At 32.4% G+C, this 15,578-nt stretch overlaps 3 protein-coding genes across 5 annotated transcripts; 1 reads left to right on the top strand and 2 right to left on the bottom strand.

Moving 5' to 3' along the window:
* Nucleotides 1-2,460: 2,460 nt before the first annotated feature.
* On the bottom strand, nucleotides 2,461-4,560 carry Fkbp39 (FK506-binding protein 39kD). Its single transcript, XM_018035146.2, has 4 exons — nucleotides 4,066-4,560; nucleotides 3,792-3,881; nucleotides 2,743-3,583; nucleotides 2,461-2,653 (listed from the first exon to the last, which is right to left on the bottom strand). The coding sequence occupies exons 1-4, from the start codon at nucleotides 4,073-4,075 to the stop codon at nucleotides 2,572-2,574; spliced, it is 1,023 nt and encodes a 340-aa protein (XP_017890635.1). The 5' UTR covers nucleotides 4,076-4,560; the 3' UTR covers nucleotides 2,461-2,571.
* An 87-nt stretch (nucleotides 4,561-4,647) lies between these two features.
* Mfap1 (Microfibril-associated protein 1) lies at nucleotides 4,648-7,079 on the top strand. The gene is made up of 4 exons (XM_018035150.2): nucleotides 4,648-5,009; nucleotides 5,100-5,776; nucleotides 6,353-6,522; nucleotides 6,592-7,079. The coding sequence occupies exons 1-4, from the start codon at nucleotides 4,913-4,915 to the stop codon at nucleotides 7,025-7,027; spliced, it is 1,380 nt and encodes a 459-aa protein (XP_017890639.1). The 5' UTR covers nucleotides 4,648-4,912; the 3' UTR covers nucleotides 7,028-7,079.
* Dcr-2 (Endoribonuclease Dcr-2) lies at nucleotides 7,068-15,069 on the bottom strand. 3 transcript variants are annotated; one of them, XM_018035148.2, is made up of 23 exons: nucleotides 14,767-15,068; nucleotides 14,395-14,680; nucleotides 14,242-14,318; nucleotides 14,074-14,177; nucleotides 13,812-13,950; nucleotides 13,597-13,727; nucleotides 12,757-12,997; nucleotides 12,431-12,682; nucleotides 12,077-12,346; nucleotides 11,825-12,001; nucleotides 11,502-11,706; nucleotides 11,076-11,394; nucleotides 10,664-11,001; nucleotides 10,360-10,496; nucleotides 10,150-10,257; nucleotides 9,765-10,064; nucleotides 9,289-9,504; nucleotides 9,110-9,223; nucleotides 8,852-8,933; nucleotides 8,517-8,737; nucleotides 7,897-8,068; nucleotides 7,728-7,803; nucleotides 7,068-7,564 (listed from the first exon to the last, which is right to left on the bottom strand). In XM_018035148.2, the coding sequence occupies exons 1-23, from the start codon at nucleotides 15,040-15,042 to the stop codon at nucleotides 7,405-7,407; spliced, it is 4,401 nt and encodes a 1,466-aa protein (XP_017890637.2). In that variant the 5' UTR covers nucleotides 15,043-15,068; the 3' UTR covers nucleotides 7,068-7,404. The 3 variants fall into 3 exon arrangements, 2 of the variants coding, with proteins under 2 accessions (XP_017890637.2, XP_017890636.2); XM_018035147.2 differs by having other exon boundaries at nucleotides 9,023-9,223; nucleotides 14,767-15,063; XR_003389942.1 differs by lacking the exons at nucleotides 7,068-7,564; nucleotides 7,728-7,803 and having other exon boundaries at nucleotides 7,977-8,068; nucleotides 8,427-8,737; nucleotides 9,023-9,223; nucleotides 14,767-15,069.
* Between the last annotated feature and the right edge of the window lie 509 nt (nucleotides 15,070-15,578).

The following is a 15,578-nucleotide window of genomic DNA, read 5'->3' on the forward strand; positions in this document are numbered from 1 at the left end:
CCGCACGGCTCGCTTCCCCTGTTTTTCGTCCGTATTTCGATCCCCACTACTATTCTCCTCATGCGCCTTCCCTGACTATGCCTAGCATACCACCGCAGGGGTCACGGAATTTATCCCGCACGACACGACTCGCTTCCAGGGCTCGGATATTTTATCCCGCGGCCGGAAAGTGGGGACGACGCGACCATGGTGGGGACCAATAGTTGGTGGGGGTATGCAGTGATACGGGCGAAAAAGAGGGGAAGCGAACCGTGCGGGATAAAATATCCGAGCCCTGCTCGCTTCCTCTGTTTTTCGCCCGTATTTCGATCCCCACCAGCGTGCGGATAATTTTTCCCTCGGCCGAAAAGTGGTGACGACGCGACCATGGTGGGGACCATAGCGTTGCGGAGAGCTTCGCGAACGCGCATGTGCACGTATGAGGGGAATAGTAGTGGGGATCGAAATACGGGCGAAAAAGAGGGGAAGCGAGCCGTGTGGGAAAAATTATCCGCACGCTGATCCCCACTACTATTCCCCTCATGCGCGTTCGCGAAGCTCTGAGAGCTTAGCTCTCCGCAGCAGGGTTGAGATATTTTTACCCACGACGCTCGCTTCCCCTGTTTTTCGCCCGTATTTCAATCCCCACTACTATTCCCCTCATGCGTGCTCATGCCATAGAGATATTATAGATAGAGTACAGATACCATAGGCTCGCCTGTAAGTGGAATTGATACGCTGTTAGAAAGAAAACGAAGTAGAAATTTACTACCTCTCTTTGTTTAACAGCAGCAGAGCGCATGCTCTGCATGCATACAGCGTACGTATTCGAACCCATATACACCTATATGAGTACTGCGCATGCGTCGGTAGAGAGAAAGAGGTAGTCATTCTCGTGTTCCTCTCTCTTTCTATTTGCGACTCACGTTTGCGGTTGGCTTCTGCACTCTATGTATACTATCTCTATGGCTCATGCACGTTCGCGAAGCTCTCCGCAACGCTACCGTGAAAATCACTGCATACCCCCACCAACTATTGGTCCCCACCATGGTCGCGTCGTCCCCACTTTCCGGCCGTGGGAAAAAATATCTCAACGCTGGTGCTACCGCTACCTAAACCTAAATTGCAAATGCAAATAATGTCAAACAAAATATTATACATATGATTTAAAACAGTGCTAATTGCTTATAATAGTTCCAAAATTTAAATTTTAGCCAAAGTATTGATATCTCTGTAGATAATCTGTAGAGAAATATATTTCTTGACTTAAGTACAGAGGTTATATATGTGTCCTTATGTCTCTCTGGCAGTAAATTATTTACCCAATTTCGGGAACTGACAAACGGAATATACATTCATCCTAAGGTATAAATCCAAGTTTCGTTGAAGATATACAAGATAAAAAAATACAAAATTTAATCCTTCAATTTAACTTGTCCCTTTTGTAGATCTTATTATAAATTGCCTTAAAATGGTATGTGTACCATGTGTAGCAATACCAATATTGCTCATTATATGGAGATTCCTAATACGACCATTATTTATAAAATTGTGGCAATTAAGAAATAAGCAAAATGAAATAACAAATGATGAACCTCCGCGATGGGTAAAAGAATGTAAAAATGGAGTCTGTACATTATCATGGGCAAAAGGAGAAGATAAAAAAGCAGATTAAAAAGTACTGAAATCTTATTTAGCTATGTGAAAATTATTTTAAATATTATTCACTGATTTCTTTCAATCTATGTAACTAAGTCTTATATTCCAGCTTATAAAAATTTTAATGGTTGTAAGTGTAAATTGTCTTATTTTATACAAATCATTTGTTATTGTTATATGTCAGTAATGTGCAGCATATATTACTCCAAATAAATTAAATATTATACGTGAACTTATTTTACATCTTAATTCTGTACATCCAAATACCAAAGTATATTAAACAAGGATTGAAAATAGCTGTTTTAAACTGTTATATACCAGCTCCGACTAACTAATAGCTGTTATTAGATACATGGGTTCAGATTTATATCAGTTTCGGTTTCAGTTCAGTAACTATTATATGTTAGTTTTGTATTTCAGTTCTTTGTTTCGCTTACCTACGGTTGTTTCTAGTAATAAGTACATATTTTCTTTAGTGACCGAAAGTCTTGTGTGTAACTCCATGACTCTTATCACCTGCTACATGAAAATTAAAAATTCTAGTTGAAATAGCGTTAAAAAACTAATTACATATTAAATATCAGTAGAATCGATATAATATTAGTTCCGAAGAACCGAAATCAGAACCGACATATCTAGTAATTGCAGTAGTAACATTTTGTCATTTCTCGATAACTGTTCCAAGAAGCGAAAATTATACCATAACTGTTTTCAATCTTTACTATTAAATGTAGTTGATTTACTTATATCCTATATAGCTATATGAGGTCCAGATATTTTGAATTGACTACTCCATTTTTTAAGAAAATGTGAATATCAGTATGTAATAAAGAAGGATATCATGTTTATTAGTTTTCGATACATTATCACTTAACAAATATTTAAAAAGTCAATAAAATATTTAATGTACATTCTTGAGTTCCACTTCAAAAATTAATGTATGTTCCTGAGTTCCACTTCAAAAATTAATGTACTGTTGCCGGGAATAACTGGTGGCGAACCTTTCGCTCCATATCTACAACAAATATATTGTTTTATAAAACTAATTTATAATTTTTAATTCGCAATCAGTAAATACAAAATTTACAATTCAATGATACATACGCCATGGCAGAAGGTATTGTAATACGTCGCTTGCCTCCAACCTTCATTCCAATGATACCAACATCCCATCCCTTGATTACTTCGCCTTTTCCAAGCCGAAATTTGAAACCTTCTCCTTGTGTAGTTGCATCAAATTTTTTACCATTTTTCAATCGTCCCACATAATAGACTGAAATAAATTTTCCGCTCTTTGCAAGAGGCCCACTACCTATTTTTAATTCTTCTATTTGCACTCCGCCTTCGACTACTTTCTTTCTCTGTTCACTTTGGGCATTCTGTTGTACTTGGACATCTCCTTTGTTTTTCTTTTGTTTTACTTCTTTACCGTTAACTAATTTTTTATCTTCTTTCTTCTTTTGTTGTTTTTGTTCAAACTTTACTTCTTCATCTTCTTCATTGTCTTCATCCTCTTCCTCGTTCAATGATTCTTCATCCTCTTCCTCTGATTCATCAGAATCATTTTCTTCATTGATACCATCCAGTTCTATATCTTCATCTGAAGATTCTACTTCAATTTCTTGTTTCAAGCGCTTAGCTTTATTTTCATTTTTTAAGGTATCTTTAGGTTTTCTCTTTGACTGTTTCTCAACTAATTTAGGTGCTTCTTCCTCTTCCTCCTCCTCCTCATCCTCTTCTTCTTCTTCTAATTCATCAGAATCCTCACTATGTATCAAGTAACCAGTTAGATGTACTTGACCATGGCCATGACATACAAAGGCAATTGTAGTTCCTTCTTGAAAATTTAAGTCAAGTGGTACTTGCCACGTTGAACTTTTTTTTAAATTACATAATAAATAACGGGTATCTTCATAATACAATATTACTTGAACGACACTATCATCTGTAACAAAATAAAATTTTAAGTACCTACTCGCAGTACTTGTAAGTAAATATTGCAATATACATTTGTTTAAAGATATAATTAATTTCAAGTCTTTCATAAATGCTATTTATTTAATTAACCGAAGCAATGGACTACTTCGACTATGTTAATTCTAAAAAAATATGTATAGTTTGAGTTTAGAATATAACGTATTTTTTCATTTTACCGGCTGTTGTAAGATTTAAACTGGCCATTGACACGTGGAATGCTTTCTCGACAGTTTGCGAGTAGCGCTTATTTGGTTCAAGTATTAAACCTGAGAAGAAGGAATTACATGATTATTATTATTCATATTTTATATGATATAATTTCAAAGAAATATCGTTTGTATAAGCAGAGATTATTTGTCGTAAGCACATGGTGACGCCATTTTAAAACACTGTACCGGCGGAATTTGGGAAACCGTGATGCATTATCATGTTTTCACGGATTTCACTTACCCCAAAACATTTTATGTGTGTATTTATTTAACTTTCAAACCAGTATATTAACAATTAAATTGTATAAAATAATGATGTACATATATATATATATATTATGTGCACGAAGCTTTATACAGTGTATTACAACTATCAGGTACCACTTGCAACCTCGCGCCAACTCGTAGTAATCGTAAAACGAACGTGTAGAATCTGGTAGAATCTAGAATTCTTCAAACAGCGCTGCTGTGCTGTTTCAATGGACCTGAAGGCAGTGATGTAAGATTTGCGAAATTTCGATCACAGCGCGTCCGGTGAGAAAAAGTGAAACTCAGGTTCCAGAATGCAGAATTTGCGGAATTTCTTCCGCCCGTTTCCTTGCCGTTCATCGCACATGGTTCCATTCTATAGAAAGGTACTATTTCTTAGCTTTAAAGAGATGCTTTGCTATGTTCCGGCCTTCTACTAAAGACGGCCGTGGTATTGCCGTTGACCTGATATATATATATGTACAGCTAGTACATATACGGAAAGATTACACGTGTTTGTACTTTGCGCGCGGCAAGCTTCCCCTGCATTCTGAAACCTGAGTTTCACTTTTCCTCACCGGACGCGCTGCGATCGAAATTCCGCAAATCTTACATCACTGCCTTCAGGTCTATGTATGGGATACGTTGGGCCAGAGAGTTTCTCTCTGGTTGGAGTACGATTTTCTTGGTTTTTCTGACATCTGTGTTGACTACGTTGGCTACGTTCATTTGGTATCGTTTGTGGAATTTTTCTATTATGTGTGATATTAATTCTATCTAGGAAACAGTGAAGTTATATCTAAATGGTGTTTTGAATCTTTATATTAAAAAATACCAAAATGATGATGGATTACTTTGTTACAAATAACTCGTTAGCACCTGCACCAATGGGTATTCAAAGTACCGCAGGTGCTGTACCTGTAAAAAATGATAAAGGTAAATGATAAAATGAGTTAATGTTATTTTTTGCATAATCTCTCATATAATTTTGATTATCACATTCTTTTCAATCCATTTTTCTACTAGGCGAACTTTCTATGAAGAAAGTGAAAGTACATCGTTATGTTTCTGGTAAACGTCCTGATTATGCACCAGCAGCGAGTTCAGAAGAAGAATCTGAAGAAGAAGATTTTCTGGATAGACGTGCACATAAAAGTTACGAGGAAAATGATTTGAGTACTGATACACCTGCACAATCACAAGCTAAAGTACGTGACGAGGATGATCCACGCATTAGAAGATTAACACGTTTAGAAAAGCAAAAAGAATCTAATACAGAAATTCGTGTGGAGAGACATAGACATATACACGAGCCAGAATTAGTCGAAGTTGAACCTGAAAGAACTCGGGAAAGAATTAAACTAGAAAGTTCAGATTCGTCAGAGGATGAAGAGTTGTCAGATTCTGAAATTGAAAGAAGGCGTGAGGCATTGAAACAAAGAGTTTTATCTAAAAAAGGAAATGAAGAAGAATTAATTCATGCAGACGAAGATGAAAGGTCTGCTAATACCTCAGAAGAAAGCTCAGAATATGAAGAATATACCGATTCAGAAGAAGAAACTGGACCAAGGTTGAAACCAGTCTTTGTTCGTAAAAAAGATAGAATAACAGTAATGGAAAAAGAAAAGGAGGCAATGAAGCAAAAGCAAGCAGAGATTGAAGCCAAAAAACTGGCTGAAGAACGAAAAAGACAAACTCTACGGGTAAATTGAAATAGTATATATAATTATTCAATCAATATTAGGTTAAACCTCTGATTTTTAGAGGTAGGTCAGATCTCATCGTACTTCAGTATAGGTGTTTGTTGTAGCATTATGTTACGGACCTGACGAAACATAGTACCTTCACAAGTCTCACAAGATACTATTGATTTAGATTGATTTGCCCATAAGAATGGTTTTTTTAATATAAAGGAAGGAAAATAGATTTTCGCTATCTTATGTTATACGAGTTTCTAAAGGGTCTGATTGTTAGAATTATAACAAAAAAATATTCTGCTCGTACATTCGGACGGTGCTTCTACTCTCCAAGTAGTAAAAACATGATTTGTTCGATTTAAAAGTAGTGATTTTGATCTGGCTGATCTTTCAATTTGTACGAAAAAATAATCTACCTACTTCGAAAAGGATGATACAAAAAATTGTTTGATTCCACAAAATGTAAATGATAAATGTAAATGAAATAATATCGCATTTCAAATTAGGCAACAACTTTTACATTCATCCAATAGATATAATTTTAGTTTATATTTATTTGTTAATTTTTATTCCATTGTATAGTTAGTAGAAGAAGTAATCAGAAAGGAAACACAAGTTGGTAAAAATATCAGCGAACAGGAAGGAAAACTTGAAGACGTTTGTACAGATGATGAAAATGATGAAGTTGAATATGAAGCATGGAAACTGCGTGAATTAAAGAGGATTAAACGTGACCGCGAAGAACGAGAACAGTGTGTATTATTAACAGTGCACAATATTGATTTGGTGTATGATGTTTTCAAATGATTTCTTTTTTATAGGCTTGAAAAAGAACGACTTGAGATTGAACGTGTACGTAACATGACGGAAGAAGAACGAAGACAAGAAGCGCGATTAAATCCAAAAGTTATTACGAACAAGGCAGCAAAAGGAAAGTACAAATTTCTGCAAAAATATTATCATCGTGGAGCTTTTTATCTGGATAAAGATGACAACATATTTAAACGAGATTTCTCTGGAGCAACATTAGAAGATCATTTCGACAAAACAATCTTACCCAAAGTTATGCAAGTGAAGAATTTTGGACGCAGTGGTAGAACAAAATACACTCATCTAGTTGATCAAGACACTACTCAGTTTGATTCACCTTGGATCTCAGAAACTGCACAAAATTTAAAATTCCATAACAATCAAGCCGCAGGAATGAAGCAAATATTCGATCGACCATCATTGAAAAAACGGAAAAGTGATAATTAATCAAGATGTTATAATTTCTCCATTTTAATAAAAGTAACAATAACTATTTAAATAGATTTATAAAATATAATTTTTACTACATTGCATGTTTATAATGATAAAAATAATCCTAAACAATAATCAGTAAAGTGTCAACTCTTTGGTAATCGTTGACCTTGGTATTATTATAAATACTAAGAACTCTTCAGATCAAGGGTATAATCGTAAGAGACGTTAAAAAATCGTATTTTCTATACTACTGATACTTGGTCCTTGGGCTAATGTAAGAATACATTGTTAATTTCTGTGCACAATTTTATCATGGTACCCTTCATAATTCGCTCGTGGAACCAAGTACATATAATCTCTAAATAATTTAATTATATCCTAATTTTTATCTAAATTTTGGGCAACAATTTTTGTAAAGCCTGTTTTGCAGCAGCACATTTAGCTTGCTTTTTATTTGCTCCAAATCCATGAAAAACTTGTTTTTTTCCAGCAATAGTTACTTTTAAAGGTACCATAACGATATTTGTAGTATCAACAGTACTTGGAGTTCTGAAAAAATATAATATAATACTTTTTTTTATAAAAAAAGATAAAGGAAAAAATAAAGAAAAATATTAAATAATATTTCTTTCAATTGAACATGATAAAAATAATCCTACAAGGATTTTTCAATTGAATTTAAATGAAAAAATATTAGTAACATGATACGTACAGGAATTCTGGCTCTGCGCCTTGAGTTTCGTATAAAACACGGATTGGCTGTTTTGGAATATTTCTACTAAATTGATCTATATGAAAATGTTAGTGTTAAGTTAATATATAAAACGTATAATTGTTATTTATGACAAAACGTCTCACAGTTGCTTTTGTAACATACATACCAATTTCTTTATGCATAATGGAATATATTATTTCCCAAACTACCGAAAGGTTTTTATTACTATCTAAATATATAGCACCTATTGTAGATTCAAATAAATCTCCTAAAATCTTAGGGACATCAACATGTTCAGCCATATTACATTCATCCTCTTCCAGTAAAATCCATAAAAGCTGTAATAGTTCGAACATATTAGCATGTTTTAGTAAAGCTCTCTAAAGTCCTCTCTTCTCGTGTACTACTAAAACAAAACCTCTCTCTCTCTTTCCGTTTCTGTTTGCTTCTTGCTTCAAGTTTTATATCTTATATACAACAAAAACTTAAGAACTATAATCAGTTCGTGACGCTAATTCTCGTCAATTTTTCTGCTTAACCATTCCCATCACCGTCCATCACAATTTAAAGAAAACGTCTCCCCCTCCCATTTGCCCCTTAGATCTTTACACCTCACGAATGCTCTGACCTCCGTTTTCATTGCACTCTTCACTTAATCCTTTCCTCAAATTCATTCCTTCACTAAAGTTCTCTTACCTTCTACAAATCCTTCCTAGTCGTCTCTTCACCCAATTTTATTAGTATGTATGTATAATAATATTAGCATTTTTTATTAATATCAAATACCTCATCATCAACGACGTGATTCCTTTCTTCTTGAAACTTTACAAAACGATGTATGATGTCATTCATTAGTGGAGAATAAGTCAATAATGCAGTATGCAGTCCATGACGTACTGTTAAGCAAGCAAAGGTAATATTATTGACGAGAGCAGATCTTAAGTCCGTTAAAGCACCAGGGCTTAAATTTCCACAGTTCTCATAAATATAACAGGTAATTAAAAAATCTGAAATAATACATTAAGTTAATTAATAATATAAGATAATAAATTTATTCAATAATTATCCATTTGGTGATAGATATCCGCTCATATTAATTTTTGAACCATAAATACGCTTACCAAGTATTGCATCACCAAGAAATTCTAATCGTTGATAACATTCTGTCACATTATTTGCTGTATATGAGGGATGCGTAAATGCCTGAAATATAAAAATTAATTTATTACGTTGCTGCCATAAATTTAGTAGTATGAAACTTCACAACATGCTCAATTAAAAAAAAATATTACTTGTAGTAAGTATTGTCTATTATTAAATTTGTATCCAAGCTTTGTTTCTATACTGGAAGCCCAGGGCATAAAAGAATCTATACTTTCCTTATTGATTAAAGGAAATTCTTGTTGTCCAAACAGTACTTTTGTGATATCGATTTCATTCGGTATAATTTGAAACCATTTCAATAAAGTTGCAGCATGTTTAATACCCATACACTAATAAATTATAAAATCATATGTTAGAGAAAATGGTGCGGATAAAAACATGTTTTCACACTTACGTTGAGATATACACCAATCAGTGCTTCTATGCAATCAGCTACTGTTTTATCAGACATTGCTTGCACGCCCAAATATTGTTCCATACCGGTTTGCAGTTCAGCTGTCTCCCAATTCAACACCTTTTCTTGTATCATGCATTTTGTGTTTTCGCTTATAATACCACAATGTTGTTCATATTTAGATATTTCAATTTCGTACAAAACACTTGGTGATACCTTACAAAATTACGTTTACTTTAATAAACGTATCATTGATTTAAATCTAACATATCCGATACTAATTTTATTTTGCATATTAACCCGTTTACTTGAAATCAGGGATGATTCAGTTCATCGTAATTGTTTCGATCCAAATTAATATATATCAGTTTGAAACAGTTATTTTCGGAACCTTCCTAATCTCTGTTTGAAGTAAACAGTATGCAAAAAATAGAAATTTTGTGAATTTCAAGGGGACTAGTTAAAATAATACAAACCTCTTCATCTAGTAATAGTTTTTGAAGTTCTCTGAATACTGAATAAGCTGGAGGAATGAAGTTGCTTGAAGGTACAAAACTATCAACTTTCATACGACCAGGAATATTTTTACTAATTCCACAATAATAAAGATTACGATTTCCAATTATTCTTCCTTTTAATGTTGTTAAAGAACCCTCATTATATGTAGGAAACATGTGATATAAAAGTGCGGAGATAATAAATTTCAAATATGAATCTCCTAATGTCTCCAAACGCTCTAAATTAAATCCATCATTTCCCAATTTGGTTGTCAATGCCTATAAAAAATTATTTTCATAAAGTAATATTTAGATTAGACAATTATGAGAGATAATTATTTAAACAAATAAAGAACCTACTTACATGCATAATTTGGGTAGGTTCAGGACCACGCGAATTTTTTAATGACAATAATTGTATAGGAGGCACTGGTACTGACGGTTTATTTATGAAATGTATTTTTTTAACTCTCTGTAAATCCACAATTTTGATAAATATCACGCACGTATTTCTTATCCACAAAAATTTATTTAACAAAATAAAAATAAATAGATATAAATTGTGAAGTATTACCATTTCGTGATTATTCCTATCAGTTGTTCCATTTATGAATTGACAATAATGTTCGATTTGAATCAGTTGGGTGTCTTCGATGTCTCTGTACAAATTTGGTATTTCTTGATCTTTTGCCCACAGATAATGATAAGCATCTGTAGTTGATATTATGAAAATAAATAATTCAAATAGGAATCATTATGATCCTAATTTAGATAGATTAGATTAGATTATTTTAAATCGATAGTAAAATATAATTATGCATTAAGATAGATAGGAAAGCATAATTATGCATACATCGAAATAAAAAAGAATTACATACCATGGTCCATTTCTGCTTCATTTAAAGCTGAGACCGTTCGTTGTGAAGTATGAACTGTTTCTGGTTCAATTTCTTTTTCCTCAACAGTTATTACTAATGGGGCCCATAACACATCACTCGTTGGCAATCCTAATCCAGCTTCTAAAGCAATGGTATATCTTAAGTCTTCTGCAATTAGAAGTTGTGATAGTCTGTGCAAAATAGATGGTAATGTTCTTGCTTTTAACCAATATACGGATGGAAAATTAATTCTAGTGCATAACTCCGGAACTAGGTGCTCTTTCAAATTTTTAGATGAATTTGTATTTTTGCGTCTCGTCGATTCGGTACTCATGCTTCTGTATACAAAATAAGAATTAATTTTTTTATAAAAACAAATTTTTAATGAATACGAAACATAACTGTTTGTTACCTGGGTAATATATAAGCGGATACTCTTGGTACCATTTTGACTTCTAAGAGTAATTGATTTAAATTATTTATGTTTTTATCATATTTTTCCTTATAATAATGAGCATATGTCTCGTAATTTTCAGTTGGAAAAATTGAGCTCGGCGTAATATCATCGCAAACTTGGGTAACGATATACGTATCGCCTCCTCTATAACTTGGAGTAACCACTGCCAATTCATAATCACAACTTTTAAAGTTAAATGGAACTGATGCTGGTATATATTCAACTTCTCTACATTGTTTTATGACCTCCCAATTCATCTTCCAAGTTTCGTCAACTAAAAGTTTATAATTAAACATAGAACAATTATAGATTTGTAAATTTCAACATAGAAACAAATTACATAGAGTTAGTATTTTACAATTAATGATGAATTATACTCGCCTGGCACAATCAAGAAACAATTATCCAGATTATAGTTATCAAATATTACAAAGGATTTTACTAGTTGAAGAACTTCACTAAATAACAAAGTATGAAAATTCTTTACACTCCTAATCTCTTCTTCGGACAAAGTTAAAATATCATGATTTACTTCAATGGTGATATTTAGTTCACCAAAATTCATAAAAATTGGAAAAGATGGAATCTGTAAAAATACAAGAAAGGAATAAATTATGCTCACAAATGTATAAGAGAATGTAATGTATAAACACAACCGAAATATATGAAATAAACCTTATTTATATATGTATGTAAATACATACCTTTGACATTTTTTTCGAAGAAAGTATACCAAAAGTAGTAGAATTATGAAATATATTATAAAATGCTAAATGCCGATTATCATCGTATGGCATACAATAGTTGGGTGTTATGTTAATTATGTGAAGATATGCTGCTTGTTCTGGACGAGGAAACGCAGCATATAAAGCTGATGGAAACTATAAATAATAAAAATTGCAGGATACTAAACTTATAGTTCCTTAATTTGTGTTAAATAATAAATTTTTTCGTACTTCCAACTTATGAATCCGTTTCTTCTTCTTTGTACCAATTTTTTGCAAAGTTTCCGACTTTTCATGAATCCAGTTCGGAAATAAGTAATTTACGTTCCAACAAAGCGAATCTGCTGTATGTGGCATTAGATTATCAGTTAGTTCGCCACATTTATGTAATTCTATACACATTTTCAAAGCAGCAGATCTTTTTGCAAGAACAATGGTACGCATCGAGTCTCCAAAAATAGCATATTTTACGGCAGACATAATTGGTAGTTTAAGAGAAACCTGAAAAGTATATAACATATTTATTGTATAACTGAAGATAATAAGTAATTAAGTAACAGGAATACTTTCTTTACCATACAGTACCTTATATTCGACCTTATGTTCAGCATCAATAATTTTATGGAGGGACCATGTAGGTACTAAATATGCAAACTTTGATCGCAGTAACAACGCGCAATATGTATTTATTAAACTAATTGCTGTCTGTCCTGTTATACACCGTTCTACTCCATCTTTACCAAGAACAGTATATGGTTCTATCTCATGTTGATACAATTCATTCTTTATTTCTGCATCCGTTGGATTATTACGTTCGTGCGTCTTACCCACCAACAGCTAGTTAAATTTGATAAATTTTACCGTCCTCAATAACAATGACATACTTAAAAAACAAATAAAATTAATGATACCTGTTGCAAATGTTTCTCTGTTTCTTTGAACTGATGATATCGTTTTAAATAACCTTTGTCATCATTGGGCACTAATAATACATATTTACTAGTTGCAAACCGAGCTCTTCCTTTACTTTGAATGTAGGTCCTTACATCCATTGGTAAATCATATCTTACAATTAATGTACATTTTGGTATATCTATACCTTCATCAATAACATCTGTTGCAACAATACAATTTGAGGAACCATTTCTAAACCTAAAATTATGTGTTAATTTTATATATGTTTTACGTAATAACGAATTAATCCTTCGCACTCCGAACCATCTCGGACGTTACCAGCTAAATAATAATAAAGCTAAATAATCATTAAGGAATAAGTTGATTCCCCGGAATCACTAATAAACTTTCATGTCCCCTCAGAGGAGACATCCGAGTGGTACATTGGAATTACGATGTCGCCTCAGATGGGACAGCGGAATGCAAAGGGTTAATATACTAGCAATCGAAATAATCAAGTGTTGAAAAGGTTCCGAAAATAATTGTTTCAAACTATTGTATATCGGTTCCAACCAAAACAGTTACGGTGAACCGGAAAAATTTTACAACTGTTATTTATTAACTAATTACATACTAGATATCATAAGGATGTTGATAAAACCAAAATACAGATCCGAAAAATAGCAGTTATAGAATCAATATAATATGGATTCCGAAGAACCGAAACCAAAACCGATGGAAGTCAGGATTGATATATCTAATAACAGTTACGGCATTTTTTCTATGTAACTGTTTTAAGAAACGAAACCGATGTCATAACAGTTTTCAACGCCTGGAAATAAATAATAGAATGATACCTGAGTAAAGCTTCAGTATTCCATTCTGCTATACACTGTCCTTCTTTACTATTTTTATAGGGATCATTTGAATAACCAATTATAAATTCTGGATGCAAGAATTTATACTCGTCATTATGTTCAGATAGATCCTAAAACAATTCCCACAAAATTACAATATAATGAGAATATAATAAATTCAGTGTTAAATTTATGAATTTGATGTGTAATGTTACCTTCAATATCTGATATAGTACTTTTGCAGTAAAACGACGTTGTACAAAAATGATACAGCAGAATTGTTGATTATCTGTTATTGAAGTATAAAAATCTTTCAGTACCGCAAAAAGTTGTCGAATTTGATCAGACGAGTAACTGAAATGCCATTATATCAATCATATGTTATTATAAATTATTTCAAAGTGCAAATCGTAGCGTGTATTAACATAATGTAAAATAAAAAATTAATTATTTACAACAAATATAAAATTAGCTTACTTGTAAATTTTCTCCACTGTTGTAATACCTTGCATTTCTTCTTCTAATAATTTTCTACATTTAGCTACTTCAGTTATGAGAACATCATGAATATACGAAGTTTCCTGAATATAATACGTTAGATGATTCACATTGGAAAAAATCATTATATGTTAAGTATTTACATACCACAATATCTGTCTCCTTCTTTAAACACTCCAACTGAATCAAATGGAGTAATGTAGATTTACTTGCCCCATAAATTCCTAAACATATTGAAAGTTCATTAAATCGCATACTCAAGTATATGTATTTTGTTCCCAAATTATATTACAAATGTACCTGTATTTGAAAGTAATTCCAAAATGTTTCTTAACATGCACATCAATTTTTTAGTCATCGATTTTGGTCTAAATTCTTTGCTTGACTCGATATACTTAAGACTGTCTTTTAAAATAATATTTTCTAATATTCCATTTACATCATTAATTATATTATTTATATGTAAACCAATATTAGGTACAGTATATTTGTTGTACAATACGATTTCTTCCGTTGGTTTAACATAATAATCTTCAAGTAATTTAGTCGATGTCATTACTTTTGCATTAAATGTAACTTCCAAATTCTATAGCAAAGTAAAAACCTTTAGTTCCTTTGTAGATGTTATACACATTATGTTTGCTCTAGGAACAATTATATGAGCACATTCACCTGCACAATTGTTTCCACTTTTTCCAATTTTATATTAGAATTTAATAAACATGCTGAAAGACCTAACACTTTTGGTTGTTCTTCTTTAGGACAATTTTCAAATAATTGCATTATTTGTCTCATTGGATGGTCATTTACTGCTCTATGACATTCATCAAAAATAATTAAATTTATTTTGTTTAAATTTATATATCCGTGACAAAGTGCATTCACTAATATTTGTGATGTCATGACAAATATCTGCAATGCAATGCAATGCTCATTTTTATTAAACATGTATTTTCTATTTAATGTACATTTCATGATATAAATCAAATAACTATTTAAATAAATAACAACAAAGAACATTATGACTGTAGTGCCAAACATCGGAACTGAAATTGTTGGAGGAAATACGTCGAAGTTGACCGCCGATTTTTTCAAATGAAAAAGTTGTTCAAAATCATGTACTTTATCACTTATTACAGTCTTATCAAAATTGGTGAGGATGAGGAGGCAGCCGCTCTACAAGTTGACATAAATAAAGATACAAACAGGACTCGAATATTTGATAAGTAATGGTAACCACTTCTACAATGATGATAGTTAATAAATATCATACTGAATAATACGGCGGAAACACATGCATTAGTCATATTTCTATAGGCAGGATACAATGCAGTGCACAGGAAGTTTCTTATTAATATCTCATAAACTAAAAAAAGCACCTGTGGCTAAAATTGTACATTCAGCATTCTCTTTCTCCTTTCCCTTAAAAATTTCAGTTCATTCTTGTTTGAAGTTTGAATCATACACTACTATGTACAATATTA

This window comes from Ceratina calcarata, unplaced genomic scaffold (genome assembly GCF_001652005.2).
Source record: "Ceratina calcarata isolate Rehan_Ccalc_2016 unplaced genomic scaffold, ASM165200v1 scaffold875, whole genome shotgun sequence".
Classification (NCBI taxonomy): Eukaryota; Metazoa; Arthropoda; class Insecta; order Hymenoptera; family Apidae; genus Ceratina; species Ceratina calcarata.